Source organism: Triturus cristatus, chromosome 1_2 (assembly GCF_964204655.1).
Source record: "Triturus cristatus chromosome 1_2, aTriCri1.1, whole genome shotgun sequence".
Lineage (NCBI taxonomy): Eukaryota > Metazoa > Chordata > Amphibia > Caudata > Salamandridae > Triturus > Triturus cristatus.
In genome coordinates, this window is record NC_140580.1 from 330,982,212 (window position 1) to 331,002,035 (window position 19,824).

A 19,824-nucleotide genomic window follows, 5' to 3' on the forward strand; every position below is an offset into this window, starting at 1 on the left:
TACACTTGCCCAAATGCATAGATACCCTCTCGGGTGATTGGTGCGCTATACAAACCAGTATAACATAACACAACTTGTATTTTGGATCAGGCAGGAGCTAATGCATAAAGGTTTAGGAAAATATTGGTGTTGAAGCCATTTTTGTGAGCAGTGGCTTTGTTTTTTGGGCTTCAGAGGTGGTTCAGTAAATGTTACCTACTCCATTACGATGATAGACAAGCTGAGCAAAAGGACTATGTTTAGCACTTTAAAGAGGCACAGTCTACGGGATACAAAGTATAATACAACACTGATATAGTTTTCATTTTTCTGAGAGCCTCTTATTTAATGAATTATGAGCTAACATTATCGGCAAGCATAACACAATTGTTGCCCTCCCGCTGTTAGAAGTTTAGGGATTCTGGTATGCAGTGACAATGTAAGATGGGGCTCATAGTCTGTTTAAAGAAGAGATGTAAACTTCACAACATCTTTTATTGAATTGCAGAGGTACAGCAAAGTGCTGGCATACCACCAGCAGTCAATGTAATCTGTTGTGAAGCACTTAGCACTTTAAGGACATTATGATTTTTTGTGGTGCGAGTATTTTTGTGATAGTCTACCACTATAAGATATCGAATAAACCGCAGTCACAAATATCCAGTGTAAAAGGAACTGAAAAGTGGGATGACTTGTAATGTATGTAACATGGGAATTTGGATATCAGTTGCATTTATATATGGTATATTTTACATCTTGTGATTTATTTTAGATAGAAAATTAATTTGCTTCTCTAAACCAGTTTTAAAATAGAAATTCATTTTTAAAAACAAAATAATCATAAAAATATACAGATTTTTTTTTTTTTAATATGCCTTGGATGTGCCATACAGTTTAACGTTGTATAATATCTTGATTAAGTATTCCTTTGTTTGAAAATTTTAATTACGATGATATTGATAATGTTGTAAAGATACAGCTTCTTTAATGAATATACAAACGGGGATGGCTGTGTAGTAAGTGGTAGTCCAGTAGTAAGTGAGGATACCAAGTAATAATCACTAGTACTCCAGCACACTTACAAAGACTTTGAGCATTGTAGTTGGCTGCATGGTGGATTGGGTGGAGGGTCTTGGCACAGGTCGGGGCCCCCGGTCAACCATCGCTGCGCATTGCTGCAAACTGCGGACAACGGGGTGTTGGTCTCATGAGTTGTTGGAGAAGACCTTGTGCATATGGGGTTGGGTGCAGGGTGGGTTGGGCATGTTGAGCCTTGCCACAGGCTAGGTTTCGACAGCCAATCTTATGGTATTGTTGGTGCAAGTTATGGAAGGATTTGATTTTGGTTATGGATTGTGTTATGGCCTGGTATGATCGCAGGTTCTGGATTGCGTAACATGCCCTAACTGGCTAAATTCAGAGGTATTTATATATTGCATTTGAACCATGTTGTTCCTTTCAATGAACCTCTTTATATACACCCATCTGTAGGTTGCAGAATTAGCTGTTCTTTTATTCCAAGACTTGCTGCTCTAACCAGAGCCCTGTCACTCCGATCTAGGTAGGAATGCTAGCAGTAGAGTTATTGTGTTGATGCGCAGATACGACGAGAGCCTGAGCCCCTGTATGTGCCAGTGGGGAGCAGATCCAGGAACTGTTTGAATTTGAAAATATTTTTCTGACCACCTACCAGGATCTGAGCTTACTGGCCACATATTAACACTTCTTCACATAGAACATTTCTATATCCTTGAGTTTTAACATATGGGCACGCCTTGCATGTGTACCCAGCCTTAAAATTCTTTGGGCCGGAGCCCATACTTCAGAATGAGAGGAGCCAGCAAGCCAAAAAACATTCCAGGACAGGCCTTAAGTGCTAGGCTATCGTGTCTAGACCTTGTCAGCACTGCCAGGTGTCCAACTGAAGCATGAAAGCTGGCGTGGATAAACCAGCTGTGCCGCAGAAATAAATAGAGGGTTGACAGCACGCCTTGAGTGAGATGGCAGTAAGCTCTAATAAAAGACAAAAGTGTCTTAGGCTATGGTTTACACAGAAGGTATTACTCTAGTGTTTGTGATCAAGGCCTCCCGTAGGCTGAAACGCGTCATGCAGGCATTGCTGTGAGACAAATAAAAACTACTCACTTGCTTTTTGGGTCAGTGTTCGTCTGTTCCTGTTCTCCTCGTGATTGCTGGTTTGCAGGAGCGTTTCTGGCGAAGTCTCTCGTTATATATCTCCATATGTCACTGTTTAAACGACACGCCCTCCCGGTCTGGTGCTCTGCGGCCGACGGCAGTTTTGGAATTTGGTACAAAAATACAACGCCGCGCCCCCCCTTGCAGCTAACAACTACTGTGTGTCTACATATGCATAGGGGAGGAAGGCAGCAGTATTAACTGCGGAGGGACTTGCAAAGGGACTCGCCTTGCAACTTTGGAACAACTGGGACCGTCTGCCGCGGCGACGGTGCTGCCCGTCAGCCAGCAATGTGCTGGGACTCCACTGGGTGTTCGAATAGCCGGTCACTGAACGGGCTATCCTGTCAGATGTGGCATAGCGCACTGCAGCGGTCCTAAGTATGGCGGAGCCTTAAAAGAGAGGTATTGCACCTTTAAATGTGAGCGTGGGGAGAGTCATCTACTCAATGGGAGTGGCGTCAGTAACATCTAAATGGACCCCAGGTGAAAACCACTCATTGATGAACCGGCACTGAGGAAAGCTGATGGAAGCTGAAATGCATCTGCCTAGAGGTTCTTTTCCTTTTGGACTCTGCTTTTGAACTTGGTAGAGAATAAAACCTTTGTGAGACGTACCCTGGCTGTGTCGAACCCTTTTTATTTTGAGAGGGTATTGGATCTTATATATATCTATATATCTATCTATATATATATATATATATATATATTCACAGAAAAAACCATAGGTTTCACACACGTTATAGTTAGGAATTAGCATAAAAAACCTTGCAAATTCACTGAAAAAACCATAGGTTTCACACATGTTATAGTTAGCTGGACATTTTACTGATAAAAAAACCAATGAAATTCCCCCGTTATAGTTACTGTAGGCAACTATAACTCACGCGACCGTAATCCTCTGCTGATGCTAATACTGTATTTAGACACTTATTTGCCCATGTCTTCTTCCATTAAATTTTAGCTATACATATATTACAAATATTTTTTTTTCATAAAGACACATATGTCATCAGCAGAGGATTACGGTCGCGTGAGTTATAGTTGCCTACAGTAACTATAACGGGGGAATTTCATTGGTTTTTTATCAGTAAAATGTCCAGCTAACTATAACGTGTGAAACCTATGTTTTTTTCAGTGAATTTGCAAGGTTTTTTAAATGCTAATTCCTAACTATAACGTGTGTGAAACCTATGTTTTTTTCTGTGAATTTGTACGTTTTTTTAAATGCTAAGTTACTTTATGCCATTTGTGGCGTGCGCGCCCACTTAACGCAGTGCGCTTTGCGCACCGCGTGCCCACGTTACGCTAGATGGGCCATGAACGCACGATGCGCTTCGCGCACCGTGCGCACATGGAGGTCATATGATGAGCATCGTTGTGACAGGTAAAATATATGTTTTGTTTATCTTTAATGAGCCATGCACAACTGGTGCCCTTCGGGCACCTTTTGCACACGGGGTGGGGAGAATGTGGATATATTTTTTTTTTTTTGATTATTTCTTACCGTACGCGTACGGTAAGCGTCATCGGCGAAATTTTCGAAAAAATTAAAATTGCCTTTTTTCACTTGGGGGATCGTTGGGGACTCCCTCGACATGGCTAGGTGCTTGGGAGCTGTGTAAACAGCCCCTTTACATGATTTGCACTTTGTTTTTCAACCCCCTGTCAGAGTGCGAGAGAGAAAATGGCGGCCGCCGCTTCCTGGTTTCGACCGATTCGAATGTTTACTAAGATCTAAGGGCCAATCAGAATCGCGCTCGCGCACGCCACCGTACGCGTACGGTAAGCGCACCGTAAGCTGGCTCAGATATATATATTGATTTAAAGGCTATTTTCTCAGAATCTACTGAACAGATTTACACCAAACCTACAAAAGGCACTTCCTTGACCTGAGGACTACCTCAATGCCAAATTTCAAGTAATTCTGTTCAGCCGTTCGGGCTGTAGCTGTGTCTAAAGGTCCTATGGAAAAATGCATGGGAAAAACGCGTTTTGGGACCCCCCTTTTATCTCAGCCCCCGCTTGACGAATCCCCCCGACACTTTCTGGGTAGGAGCGGAGCGTAGCGCCCCACCTATTTTGAAAAATTCGCGAGGATTCGTCAACCGGCGCCAAAGTTATTCAAAATAGAATGTTGCGGATTTCCTATGGAAACGGTAATATATATATATATATATATATATATATATATATATATATATATATATATATATATATATATATATATATATATATATATATATTCTTAATAATGTATTGAAAGTGAAAAAAAATCATCCAATGAAATGGGCGCTTGGGAAATTGGCAGCAGACTCAAGATTGAGAAATCAAGCATTATGTCAGAGCCTTGTGAGGGCCTACAGTATGAGTTGTAGAGTCTGCCGGGAAGCCCCCCAGGGCTTCACCAGGTCTTATTCACAATACAAAAAGAAACAGACTGGAATATGGATTACCAGGAGCATTTGCAGGTGGCCTATTCAGGCAAAACATTGTGTAGTATTAATTGTGGGGGCTATAGCAACTAAGAGGACAAACTGGGCAGAAGGCTCAACCCACATTCAGGAAGTGACCAACAGTTCTTGGTCAAAATAAAACATTCCCTGCTAACTGACTAATCCTGATTGCCTGACAAACTCCATGATCACCAGTCTCCAAACACCCAGCAAGTCTGTTTCCTTCGCAGCTGTTCTTATCGCGTATACAATTAAGGATGAGGTGGTAAGGCTAACAAATCTCTCAAAACTGGAAGGCAACATTTCGAGTGCTTGATCATCCCCCCCTCCTTAACAGCATTGTAATTATAAGTTCCCTCCTGGGGGGAAAAACAATGCAGAGCACAACCTCTTCAGAACCTTGCCTACCCAATCAAAATACGAGAAAGATGGTCACAACGCGACCTGTTAAGAATATTGAGTACAGCATGCTACCCTCAGGTTTCAGATCCATGAGACTAGCAGGAACCGCTCTTCTGCAGATCACTGATGACAACCTTATGTCTCGTAAGGGACACTACGCAGAGATGGAACTCCTTGATCCATCTGTAGTCAAATACATCTCACACCACAAACTAAGAGTGATTGGGAATTTTACAAAATGGCCTATAGTGGAAACCAAAGATAATAAAAAATTGGGTTTGTCGCTTGCTACTTAGTCATCAATTTGCATCCCTAAACACTAAGTATCATGAGTAACAAGTTAGTGAGCATAAGCAACACAAGAATAAGTGTGTTTTAAATAAGCCATACATTTTAAAATGTGAATAATGTGTAGTCTACCATGGAGATGTTCTAAAATGTTAGTGTCAAATGCCTACACACGGTCTTTGCCATTTTGATAGGAAACGTCTGTCGCCAGTTTCCTTGGCACACGGTGCCCAGACTATGGACAGACTCAGCCCACAATTGAAAACAGAATAAAACCTCTTGATTTTTAGGACACTTCTGAAAACATAAATAAATGTTCAATTAAGCCTTTAAATGTTAATTGTCACGTGCAACCCTGATTAACGCTGAATATGATTACCCGCCTGACATCCAGATCTGATTCAAACTGCCCGGAGTCAATGGCATATGATCCTCCTTGCCGATGACCACCCTACCGATCCCCATTCTCAAACACTGACAGAGGTCTCAAACCCCCCACTTCCCTACCCCAAAAACACATATAGCCCAAAATACACCCAATACCCAGAAGTTGTTTAAAAAGCATGTATTTGGGAAACCATTCACATTCTGCTAACAACAGTATTGTTTCTTGAGTCCATTGAAAACCCTAGGAGTAGCCATTTGCGTTTATTTGCTGGGACAAGTCTACTGAAGTTTTTTTTTTTTATGCAACAACACAAGAAGGGAGTGGAGACACTGGGTGTGTCCAAGGGAGTGTTTCAGATACTCTTCAACAGGCGGTGTCACTGTGTTTGCAGTGAACAGACTCTTTTGTCATTGTAGTTTTAACCGCAGGTAGAAAGAGTTGCTCTGAGAGGTTGGGAAGTAATGTCATCAGAGTCGAGGCTCGGTTGTTGGTGATCTGGAGATTTATATGGGGGAGCTTAGCTCTGAAGTGGTGCTTTTTTCTGTAACAGCAATACATAGTTCTGCAGCAAGGCTAGAACGTTTAATCCTAGACTATTTATTACATATGTCTCATAAAGCGAGTATGTAATGAAGACATCTGGGATTTCATTGCACAGTTTGGTAAAATAAGATTATACATACAGTAGGGGTATATGAAATTAAAATTTTACTCTAAAAGCTCTACCTGTCCCCTCCGCAGAGACTAGCCTGCAGGTGACCTTTTTTCTGGAAAAAAGAGTATGCGAGGGAGATTTGTACCGCAAATTTTTAGCAACGTTATTTGCTTACAAGAAAGTAGCTTTCGCAGGGATTTTTTTTAAATATATATTCAGCAAAGCATATTCCGGGCAAGTTTTACCCTTTCAAGTTTCTAAAACTTTGCCAACAATATGAAGTTAATAAGGATTTTATTTATTAATTTATGTATTCGACAGTGAGTAAAAGTCACTTCGCACACCTCGAAACTGGAACAAATTCATGGTTCTTGACTAATATATTCTATGCTTGGGCGATGCACTGCTAGTCAGATGTCAGTCTTCGGCCTATTTGCCTCCCCCCCCATCATAGTGTTACCCCTGATGATTTTTTTTGCTTGGTTTCCTTACATCGGACGGAATTATATGGTGTTAGAGGCGAGATCCTTATGGTGACTTATAACCTGTTGTGAGACAAATTCACGCAGTTGCGGATTTAACTGCCAACGTAGGGGGTACTAAATCAGCTACATTATCATGATTAACTGGAGGTGAGAAGTAGATTACCGGGAGAAGCCAAGATAGAGCCTGACCACGAAGTAATGACGGAGTTAGAGGGAAGAGCATGTCAGTAGGATTGAGAGACGATTTGCAAAGAGGAGAGGAGGGGGAGCCAGTGGGAGAGGTCATGGTGGTGAGAGAAAGTGTAAGATCATGTGAAAGATCATAGAGATATTTTGGAAGGTAGCTAACGGGCTATGGAGGAATGGAGACAAGGATTCTCAGAAATATATTCAGAACCTGAGTGGCATCTTGTTTTTGGGCAGACACCTACGTTTCTAGGTCATTGTCAGAGTGGCATTAGTTGTGGTTGGACAAGAATGGGCCTTGCTGCTGTGATGCTTTCAGAACCTGGAGCTCAGCGCTGCCACTTTACTCTAGAGTGGGACCAAGCCTTATGGCCCACTTAAGCTCTTTTGGCTAGGCCTACATACGCGTGTCACTTTGCCTTCTTGTAAGCCCCAGCCATCCCAAGGACCCTAGGGATGCAGACACAGCACATACAACGTCTTTCAATTCCTAGCTGGAGATTGGAGGAGAGCTGCCTCAAGGAGCTATACTACAAATGCTAGTGAGACCTAATGGTGACTATCTGGGAGCACACTCCCATCCTTCAGCACCTTTCATTGCCCCTTCCTTCACTGACTTGTATTGCTTGTTTTGCAGCGATCCAGCATCCATTTGGCCCGCGTGATAGCCAAATCCAGTAGAGTCTGCATGGTGCACTGTCAGCCCTTCGTGCCCATGAGTTTCCGTCCGTTTGATTTTGAGTCAGACTATGGTCTGCACCTTTTCCCAGTCGGTAGGGCTGTTACTTCCTGAATTGCGGGCATCTGACCTGGAGCTGTAGGGCCAAAGTTGCAAGACATCCCCATTTTACCCAAATTGTACAAGGAATCGGGAAGGAAAAGTCTTACTTTTGTGTGTTAATTGTTTGTGACTTGACCCATGTCTGAGCCATTGTTCGACATTTCAGCTTGGCTATAGCGGACAGTTGAAGCCAGCCCTATGCTGCAGAGGTTTCAATGGAAGACTCTGGTAAGGGGGTCAAAGTTAGATCCAGGCCTGGGAGTCATGTACACAGTTACTTATTAATGAATATCATTCTAGTAGAATATATTTTCCTATGACTGGCAAGCAAATGAGACAATATGTGCCAGACTCTGAAGACACGGATCTGTCTCCTCGGTTACTTTCCTGCTCACCATCTTGTCATGCTGCCAGCCGCCACTCAGGAAGTACTGATTCAGCCCCAAGGGTCTTTGCAGGAATAGAACGCTGGAAAACCTGGGTAACTGGTTCGGTGGCTAATTCTTCTACTCCTTGTTGTGTGACTAGCCACTCTTTGGTACATTTGCTTCATGTCACATATTGGCCTGCCTGAGATTGTATAGCTTCATATATATTTAACCCATTCTGAACAGGGTTCAATATATGGTGATCCTTCATCAGCAGACAATGTGACAACATGCAGAAAGATTTTTTATCAAATTAGGACCAGGTGCACCGTTTCACAAGCATCATTTGGTTCCTAAGGTGAGAAGGCCAGGGATTTCATAGCCAGGGTCTGACTGTGCTCTACCGGCCAAAGCATGGGCAAACGAGAGCAGCGCCATCAAAAACAGTTGAGCTATTTTGTGAATCGCAAAATGTACATTAATGCTGTTAAATTTCTGGCACGTACCCATGTAACAAGACTCTTTATAAAACGAGAACAATAAGTATTTTTTTATTATCTGTGGATTTTCTTTGTAATGTAATGTAACAAGAGTGACAGAAGCATGTAGCTTGCATGATTGCATGGTGGAATTTTTAATCCCGTAGCTATAATGCTACTAATTCCAGAAGGATAAGTGATGTTGGTTAAAACGAGTCTGACGGAAGGTTTCATGTGATGGTTGATCCACTTGGGCGGTGGTCCTCCTGCTCTCACAGCAAATCATGCTTCTCATACAAATAGATATTAAAAAGCGGGGCACCCTGCAGCTCTCCTCACCTCAGTCTGCGTTCCCCTCTCCTCATTCTTACAGCAAGTTGCTGCCCTCTTTACTAGAGCTCTGATGGAGAGCAGGGAGGTGCCAGCTAGGCCTGGGCGGTAAATTCCGTTCCGCTCATGGAATTTGGGTAAGTTCGCGTTCTGCGGAGAACGCGGAATTAGCAAAAATTCCGCGATCCGCGGTTTTGCAGAATTTTTTGCTTGTTCGCACTTTTAAAATGCGTGTTCGCAAGATATTTCTCCCCGAGCACGCTAACAGCGTTCGTGAACAGGAAAAAAGCATCGCGAACGGACGGAACAAGCAATTTGGCGTGTTCGCGGAACTTTTGCGTGCTCACAGAGATTTTTTACCATTTCACGGAGGTTTGCTTAGCACGACTTCGCAAATTCCGCCCACCCCACTGCCAGCAACCTCTGCCAGGGACCCCACCCCACTGCCAGCAACCTCTGCCAGGGACTTTGCGAGAGCCAACAGCAGCTTCTGCACGCTTTGGAGTCACTACAGGGAAACACCACTTCAGTTTTTCTATACCATAATGTACTGAGATTTCTTACCCTATTCTTACTGAACGCTTCCAGGGAGAACCGTACACAGTGAATCATTGTTGAATGCGTTCTCTAATTAATGGATGACTGTATGGTACCCCACGCATTGTCAGGAGACATTTTTAAGTCGGGCTCAACAGTGCAACTGTGTGCAAGATAAATTGTTACCAACTGTTTAAAATGTGCAACGGGTGCTCATTGGCTTCATCCAGAGGAGTAACACCCTTTCACTTCATACAATTGGCCATTTCTTGTCATTCCGCCTTCCAGGAAGTGCTTCCATTAGAATGTATGAGGGACTATGTACATCTGAAATGTTCCATTCGAGTATCACGCTATTTGTCACATTTTCTATATCCTACATACATTCTGTATAGAATGCAATCTCTTTTTTCAAAGTTTTCTCAGTATTGTAAAAACCAGCAGGGCAGATTTTAAACTGAAGAAACATTTGTGGATGCCTGTTTACTACGAATATCACCGTTTACTACTTGCGTTGGTTTACTGTATTTTCATTGGCTTGCTCACACGGTTGTGAACGTTACCTGTTACTTTTTCACCTCCGCTATTTTCGGTTTTGTTATTAAGTCCCCAACCGTGGCTGCCCGCCATCACACCAGAGCCATGGCCGACAGATTACCACCTGTTCCGGTGTGAATACGTAATTTAAGACCCACCTTCCAACTCAGTTTATTCGAGTGGTCCAAGTAATGCAGTATGGAATTTGCATTCCCGAAATGTTTTCACATTGCTTTACTGCTGTGTAAGCCCCTTTCCGGCGTCTGTCTCCGTAAGCAAAGCACTTAATTCTGACGGTCGTCGTCGACATTGTGCAGGAAGAGAACTGGGACTTTTTTTTTTGTTTTGCAGGAAAGTACCTTCTTTGTAAAGCATTTCCACAATATTTCCACCTTTCGCTGAATGTTTTATGTTCCAGGTGGAATCGAACAAAACTAACACCTTCTTTAGTCCCTTCTCCTTATTTTCCTTTCTTTTTGAATCAGCTTCCTTCCTTTATCATCACCCCTTCATTCCAACATTTTTATTAGCTCTCAATTTCATTTTAGCTTTCCATCTCATCTTTAGTTTTATTTTTTCCTCACTTTATTTTCTCCTTTGCTTCCTTTCTTTATTTTCACAATTTCTTCCTTCCTTTCATCCTCTCCATTTCTTCCTTCTTTCTCATTCACCTTCATCACTATCATTCACCCGCCTGCCATTTTTTGCTCAAGTCAAATCATTACTATTCTCCAGTCCCTCAACATTTTCCCCATTCTGCACATACCTTTTTGTGGCCATTTCCTGTACCTCTTCAGCACCTTTATCCGTTCTTCACTCCTTGCTTTTCTTTCCCTTTTGATTCTTCCAAGCCTTTCTTTATTCCTTCTGTTTTCCTTACCGTTCTTCTCTTCCCTCTCACCTTTCCTCTGTTTCTCTTTCCTTCCTTTTTTCCTTTCATTTCCTTCATTAGCTTTCTCATCTTTCTTTTCTTTCTCTCCGTACCAGAGCACTCTCTTTCCGTGACCATCATAACTGTCTCATTGCTTTCTCTCCCTCATTTGTTTTTGCAGTAAATGTGGCAACCTGCCCCCTGAGAGCTGTTTCTTCAGCCTGATCTGCAGCCTTGGCTCTTTTATGGGTAAGTCCAGATTTCTGTAACTGTTTCCTCTGGATTGTAAAAAAGTTGGGCAGTGGCCTCATAGTACCTTAATCGTATATTTAGAATTCTGGTACTGTGAATCCTATCTGTCTCACCTTGTCATTTGGGCACTTCTGCCACCATGGCCCTAACTGGAAACAACACTGTAAAGTTGTTGACACCAAAGCAGTTAGTAAACAGTAATGTGAGTGCACGTCCCTGCACGGTCTCCAACCTCCTGCATAAATGATGTTCCCTTCTTCTTAAAAGTGCCCATTATTCTCTCTGTTTGCACCAATCAGAGTTGCAATAGATGATCTCTAGCGCCTTTACACCAGACTTTACCCGGGCATAGGCCAGAATCAGGAGCCATGTTAGGATCTGTAAACTCCCTCTTTAGTGGGCTCAAAACCATTTTTACCCTCCACGGTGATAAACATATTGGTTAATGCATCAGGAGATTCCCGTCACTTTCTATTGAGGGGCAACTTCAGTCTTGAAACTTAGTTCATGCTTCGAGGTGCATGGCAATACTCATTTTAAATTCTAAAAAAATCGGTCACTCTCATCTCACTGTGAATGTTCTGCACCACCTGCAGTAAAACATTGATCTTTGCAGGTCTGCCGGTGCTCAGTTCTAAAAAGCAGGTGTTGAGACAGGTCTCTGTTGGGCTCCCATTTTTGCCTTCACGCCATAGTTGTTGCTTAATTCATCTTATGCAAAGAACAACCATTGACAAAGCCAATAGTCCTAGTCTGGTGGCACACTATACTAAGCACAGATTTTTAGCTTAAATGTTTTAAGCCACGCCCTTAATTACATTAGCCACGCCCCTATGAGAGACCCTCTTAATTTTTTCATCCGACTTAAACCCCTAGATCTTTGTAATATAAAACATCAACAGTGCTGACAGAACTGGAAGAGGGCCTACTTTTTCTTTGAATTGAATTCTCCTCTCTCATGTTTCAAATGCACATTTTCCCTTACTCCAGGCGTCATTGGCCCCAAATTGGTGTTACCTTGGTCCGTGGTCTCTTCTGATGGCTGGCAATGAACTGGAGAAAGTATGATTTGCCATTGAAGGCTTAAATCGAGAGTATATAAAAAGCAAAAAGGGAAATGTTCACAGACCTTAAAAGCCTAAGAAAAGATGGTGATTCTGGAACGCTTCAACACCGAGTGCTTTATTTCACATAATTCGCATATGACAAAAGGACAAAACAATTGTCCTACACTCAGTTGTTTGACAACCTCCCACCACCAATCCTTAATATTGACCAAGATTCTTGAGAGTTGCCTGATGGTTGCATTTTAAATGTTGAGAAAGCCGATCAATTTCTGCCTGAAAGGCTGCCAAACCTTCAGTAGACCAACCTTGGAAACCCCCGGCAAGGGAAATTCAGTTTTCTGTGGTCCATGAAAATTGCGACACTGATCTACCTGCTCAGCAGGGTCACATGTTACTCAAGGCAGATGCATGGCCCGGCTTGGAGCACATCCAGTGCGGTGCTAGATGAGGAGGAATGCTGGCAGATGACTGGGCTAACTGAAGTGAGATGCGTGACATGGACCCGATTCACCAATCGGTGTATAGTCATAAAAATCAAGCGTGTCTATATTCGGTCAACATATGGTTACCAAAGGTATTTAGTGCTGGGACAACAGACTTCTTGCAACTGCATGCCTCTCCTCTGCATCATTGATTAGTTGTATCACGATAAAGCTAATGACTTTCTATATTCATTTAAGGACACAACTCAATATGTATGTAATTAGAGAAATTGTGCGGGCAGACTCATTTCACCCCAATACTGGAATGTTATGTCATCTAGATGAGTCTCCTGGAAGATAAGAGTTTTAAGACCCCAGTTGTGTGATATGTGTAATGTTAGGCACATTTGTATTATGCTGTGTGGAGCAGTAGTTGTATGGGTTCCTCCTCTGTAAGAACACATTGCAGATTGTTGCTTTCGGCTCGGGTGTACAATAGTCCCGTTGCAGACTTCACACAGCTATCACTTTTCAAATCTCTTTGCCAAATTGATTCCTTTGATGAGAGTGAGAGAGAGAGAGAGAGAGAGAGAGAGAGAGAGAGAGAGAGAGTCTGTGTGTGTGTGTGTCTGTGTGTCTGTGTGTGTGGGTGTCTCTCTGTGTGTGTGTGTCTGTGTCTCTGTCTGTCTGTCTGTCTGAGATTGTAGTGTATTTAGGTTAACTTCTTCCGAATGGTTGCTTCATGGATTGGTGAGACGGTATAGATGTATTTTGGAGCAGTCAGGCACTTGGCCTGCTATGTAACATGAGCCACGTGGTGTGTTTGACGGTGCCAGGAATTGTGCTCGAGTGTCACTTCTGGTGTATGGTGAGTTATGAATTTATCTCGATATGGACACGCAGCTGAAGTGGTAATGCTTAGGCAATTATAAAAGTCGGAAGTTAGGCATATCTTTGTAGTGTTGGGTGTGAGGAGTCTGTCCACTGTGTTTTGATTTGGGTTGGGCTTGTCAGAGCACACCAATAAAAAAGGGACTCTTTAGTTACACAGCTCACATGCAGCCATTTACCTGAGGTGAAAAATATTGTTGAAATATTAAAGTAGGACATTATCTGCCTTTTACATGAGGAAAGGGCACACGATGTGATGGGCATCCTCCAAAGGTTGTGACCTTAGCCCGGACCTTTCGCGACTTTCTTGCTGTGTTCAAGCTTCTTGCATGCCAAATGACCACTGGAACATGCAGCTCTTATCTGTGGCTCGCAGTAGGTGAAGTTGGCAACTCAGAGACCGGGTTAAGTAAAAAGACCTCTAAGGGAGAGTCCAGAAAAAACACACCTGGCTGGCTGTACCTCTAAGTGCCACAGTCTGTTGCTCCTTTGACTTTGGTGCCAAGGGAAGTTAATCGACTGTGCGAGACTGTGGGAGAGGGATGGCACCCTTTCTGCCATCAGACAAGGGACGGTGGTGGTCTCTATTTTTCACGTGCTCTTAAACGTTGCGGTCGAGGAGGGTCGGATCATTAAAGTCTGAACACACAGTCCCGTTGAGGTTGGACTTTCTGTATTTGAAAAAAAAACCCTCTGTAGTTTCAATTTAATTCACATAACAAGAAAATAAAAGTGGATAACGAGCAGTTTAAGGAGGAAACCTCTGGACAAGTCAGGCGAATACATAAGGCAAACATTAATTTAACTTAATATTATTTTGTTCTCCTCTACAATATGGATAACATTTTAATAGACACAAATATATACACTTCCATATTATTTCTAAATGTGCCAAGCTATTCACAATGAGAAACTGCCCATCTGTGTATTGTTAATTTTATTATGCTCAGTGTAATAATATGATGTGTATGTGTAATGTGCAAAGTAGACCGAATGCTGTTGCCACTTGCAAGAAAAGACTTATTCGTTTTGCAAGGTTTCATGTGGTTGGCAGAAAAAAGAATCCTTCTTGGTAATATGTCATTTGTGATAATTATTTGTGGTATGTGAAATACAAAGTGTCTTTAGAAAGTATGCAAATAAAAAAAAATATTTCATGTAGAAGGAGACTGTGGCTTCTGCCCAGTAAAACACTATTGCTGAGGGGACCTAGGACTCGTTTTCTCAAGTTCTTGCTCATCACCTCCTTGTGTTGCGCTCTAAAGCATCTGCAGAGTGGCATGAGCCCTGAACCGAAACCGGTAGGCAGTAAATAACTGTCACGTTTTCGAACCCTAAATACCTCACTGTACAAAAAAAATACAGTTTTGCCAGACCTAGTACAGAGAAGGAACCAAATAAATAAAAAAAATACGAAGGACGTCTTTTCTACATTCGAGCAAATTAACAAAACAGGCTTTTACTTTTCTGTGCATAGGTTTCACTTTGCTAAAGAGCTTTAGTCTTCAACACTGTATAGCACAGTTGTCCTCGGTGGGGACAGATTCATGGCACTTTGTAAGGATAGCAAACGCAACAAGATGATGGACGGAGTGCTGACACTTTTCAACCACTCACCCCCAGTCACAGATCTGGGTTAAATCCATCATTCTTTTTCTCACCACGCCACTGCAGTTTAGACCCAGCCATAGGCAAATCAGTCTTGACCCTGCTCCTCATGGGAGCAGTACAGCCAGAACTGCCAAGGCCCTGCCTGAACTGGTAACAAGCATCCTGGGACCGGTTTCGGGGGTACCACCCTTCATCAGCCAGGCTAGCTTGAATCCAATGGCACATCGAGCAAGAGACCCACGTCTGTGCATACCCTCAGCCACTTAGGGCAAACATAGCAAGCACAACAAGATGATGGACGGAGTACTGAAACTTTTCAACTACTCACCCTCAGTCAAGACATCTGGGTAGAATCTAGCATTCTGTTGCTCCCTATACCACCCCAGTTTGAAACCAGCTTTTTAAGGATAACCACAAAATGAACTGAATATAAATGGAATTCAGTTACAAAGCCAGTGGCTTCTTGAAAGTATGACCTGCATCGGTCCCATCTAGGCTTACATGGTACGTTCTACCCTTAGCACTCTTTAGAATGCGTCTTAACTTCAGGTTTATTTTGCATGGTAGTTAGAATTCCACTTACCTATTGCACACAGTAATATTTGCAGAAAAAATGGTTGTCTTATTTCCAGCTAATGACACCGCTGTATTGCTACAAAAGACTTCAAATATAAGTGGAATGGGGGGATATTAGAGGTTTGTGAAAGAGTTGTGAATCTTGCTATCTTAATTCAACATTTTTGTGGCGCTCTAACAACAACCTCGTTTTTGTGGGTGTGATGTTCTAAACTTACGCATACTATCAAGTTTAATGTCACTGGGTCCGTTGCATCCAATATCAGCCAGTTTCAGAAAGTCTACGATCTTATGATAAAGACTGGTTGACTCATCATCATTGTTAGAAATGGGGGTCTCTAGTTGGAAGGGGTAGGTACCTTTGACCAAGTAGGGGCCCTTACTTCTAGTCTGGGTAAGGGGGATACACTCCTAAAATAACCCCTGCTCACCCCCTTGGTAGCTTGGCACGAGCAGGCAGGCTCATCTCAGAGGTAGCGTGTAAAGCATTTGTGAACACATACAGTAATACAGTGAAAACACTACAAATGGACACCATACCAGTTTAGAACTAGCATTGGCATAGCCAATAGGTCTCGCCTTTGGGCCCTTTTAAGTGTTTAGCTAGAGCTATTGGCTATGCCAATGTGTTAAAGTTATGTTTTAGAAAAGTGCGGCTGCTGTCTAGCATATTGAAAAATTGTAATAAAGAAAAACAATATAAATGTGTGTTGGTTCCTCTGGTCCACTTCGTAAATGGAGACCCTGACATTAACCTTCTGGCTTCTGCTTATGTTGGAGTACACTGGTGTACATTAGTGTAAAAATTGGTGGAGCAACAGCAAAAGGAAATATTGTCTGTTGAAGCGCTCCATTACATTGGATTGTGACTGTTCTTGCCCTACTCATCCAATTCTGCAGCCAGTGCACATATTTTTAGTCACCCCCATTGTTTGTTTATTTAATTTATGTATTTTTTTGTGAGAGTTTATTTATATTTTAAACAGTGTGTTGGCAACTTGTTTTCCAATTTTTTTACGTGTGCTTGGATTTTCATGTTTAAATTTTGTATTGTGTACATCATTAAAACAAGCAGTTGCAATGCAATAGGTCTTGCATTTGCGAGAGCTGAAGCTACTGGCATTGTAAATGGTAATGCCTTTTATTTATCTGTTTTCAGATCCAACACATAAATAAAAGGCATTGTCATTTACAATGCCAATAGCTGAAACCCTCGCAAATGTGAGGCCTATTGCAATGCAAATGCTTGTCATTGTATGGCAGTCGCAGCTTTCACCAAAAGCTGAGAGATGTGACATAGGCCTATTGAGAGTGTATTAATATAACAACCACTCTTCGGCATTCTTGGCCTAAATCCACCCATCAACAATGAAAACAAAGGCAGCAGCAGAAAGTAATAGAACATGACTTTTTGGGAAGTGTGCTCGGGTACTTCAGACTTCCGATTACATTTTGTCCATTGTTAAGTGCTCCGGGTCAGAGGTGCGATAAAAAATAATCACATTATACAGATATAGTGCGTCTTGTGTGTGAGGCTGCTGATCCTTCTCGGATCTGGAGGAAAATCTTCCATTGGACTGCAGCGGGGGTTAGACTGTTATAGGCCGTTTCTATAACCCCAAGCTCGAGTCACAAGCTTGAGGTGAGCATGCTGCCAGCTGGCACAAAGCACATTTACAGTAAGCTGTTTACCTGCTGTCCACCAATGGCATCTACAAAAAAGGAATGTCTGAGCTCCACATAGCTGCAAGGTTTCAGCTGCAACAAAATGAAGGCCACGGCCTTTCAGTCCCAGTCATTTCAGCAATGCGATTTACGGTACATGACCACCATTAATGTCCGCCATTAAAGTGAAAGCACAAATGCGGAATGGGTGCGCTTTTAAAAACAATTTCTTAGTTAATCTAAATACGGTGAGCTTATAAATAAAGCTGTGTGGCTGACACTGAGGTATAAACTCGGCATGGGTGCATTTAAAAAAATACTTAATGTAAATACGGGGAGCTGCAGCGGTGTGAGGAGCGAAAGGAACAGAGAAATAAACGCACAGCCCACACACAAGTAATGCTAAAAAACAGAAGTGCATTGTACACTGTTAAGTGCTCCGGGTTAGAGGTGAGATAAACAAAAATTGCATTATACAGATTTAGTGCCAAAAGCTCCGCACTGTACAGCGGCATATAAAAATTACAAAAAAAAATACGCTTGTGTGTGCGCACCTAAAAAATCAATTGAAGCCATTGCCTCCTCCTCCTGACAGGAGACTGCTTTGGAGGTCAGAAAAAACAAACCGACGCTGCCACCCGGAGCAGCTGTTTTGAAGCACACTCGTGCTTGCGTCAGTACTGTCCTGGGAACTGTCCTGGGAGCGCGCGCGAGAGAGATATGGGGATATGGGGAGCAGGAAGTGAGCCCGGGAGTGGTGCACGCGAAGTCTGCTCTTGTTGGAAGTACATACTCGTGCTTGTGGTGCGCCCCTGCGTGCTCCCGCAAGGTGGATGCCGCCACAAGCACGACGGCGAGACCTAAAAATAAGTAGTCTTTACTAGACTTAACACAAGACCAAATGACAAAAATCCACAATACTGTAATAAAAATATGACTTTCAGATGGTAGAAATAGCTTAGTTCAAAGTAGATGGTAAATGCGACACTTTACTCTCAAAGTACCTTGGATGCGTTGCGCAATACAAACAAAAGGGTCGCAGGGAAGGTGATGCGTCGGTTCCTTGCTTCGGGGGAGGTGAGGCGTCGGTTCCTTACCGGAGAGGAGGTGATGCGTCGGTTTCTCACTGCGTTCCGGTTACGATGCGACAAGATGGCGCCTCGATGCGACGATCCTGTGCAATCCATTAAAATGGCGTCTTTGATGCAATGCGACAACGTGGATGTGATGCATGCACGCCCAATGGCCGTGCAGCGAAATCGATGAACTTGGGAGCCGCGACAGGCCTTTCAACACATTTCTCCGGTGATGCGACGGCAACCTCTGTGGCGGTGGCACGCTTCTCCGGTGATGCGACTAGTTTCCTCGGCGATGCGACGGCTAACAGCTGCGGTGGCGACACGCTTCTTTGGCAATGCGACGGCAACTGCTGCGGCGGTGACACGCTGCTTCCTCATTGCATCGCGCTTCCAGCTCCCAACGACACGCAGTCTCCAGAGGGCCCAAAACAACAGCAGGCACCTCACTGCAGGTAGAATTCCCAGCAAGGAAATTCAGGGGGAGCTGGTGGTGAAGTCTTTGTGCCCCCGAGACTTCAGAACAGGAGGCAAGCTCAACTTCAAGCCCTTGGAGATCTTCCTCAAGATAGTAAAAGTACCCAAAAAGTTCCCTTTCTTCTTTCCTTGGCAATAAAGTAACCACTGAAGGCCAACCTCAAACAGTCTGTATCGCAGGGGCAGTCTCCTCCTTCAGCTTTCTTGGTTTCTCTCCTTGGCAAAGGTTCGTCTTGATTCCCAGAAGTGATCTAAAGTTCTGGGGTCTGGGCCCCAGTATTTATACTACTTAACCCTTTGTCCTCTGAAGGCAGAGGGCGCCTGTGCACAGTAAAAACCAGTTCTGTCCTCCCTGGTGCAGCTTCCTGGCAGGAGGTAGAGACAGCTTTGTTGAACACAGTCCTGGCCAGGTAGCTAAAAGGAAAACTCCTCCCCCTACTCTCTATTCTATGAAGGCTCAGGTCAGTGAAAGGAAATCTCCTCCCCCTACTCTCTTTTCAATGCAGGTCCTATTCAGCCCAGCCCTGACCCATTAGACAGCTGGAGCCAAGGCCCTCTCCAGCCCTCTGTCACTCACAAACCAGACATGGAATACAAAACCTAGCAGAGGCATGCTGGATGGTTAGGCAAGAAAATACCTAATTTCTAAAAGTGGTATTTTCAAACACAGAATGTAAAAATCACCCACACTAAAAGATGTATTTTAACATTCTGAGTTCAGGCATAATAAACTCGTTTTTCTACCTGGATCCCTGGGTCAGTTAGGATTATAAGATGTTATAATCAAACTGCCCATTATGGCCTATGGGAGCAGGCAGCCTTGCAATAGTGAAAAACGAAATTGACTGT

The 19,824-nt window shown here is 43.1% G+C and overlaps 1 protein-coding gene across 1 annotated transcript in view; it reads left to right on the forward strand.

Annotated features, from left to right (window-relative positions):
* The window catches only part of LOC146867262 (transmembrane protein 150A-like), a 640,885-nt gene that overhangs the window by 438,708 nt on the left and 182,353 nt on the right, over positions 1 to 19,824 (forward strand). The window contains exon 4 of the mRNA XM_085603926.1: positions 11,120 to 11,187. Coding sequence (XP_085460052.1) covers positions 11,120 to 11,187 — 68 coding nt within the window. The remainder of the gene's footprint in view (positions 1 to 11,119; positions 11,188 to 19,824) is intronic.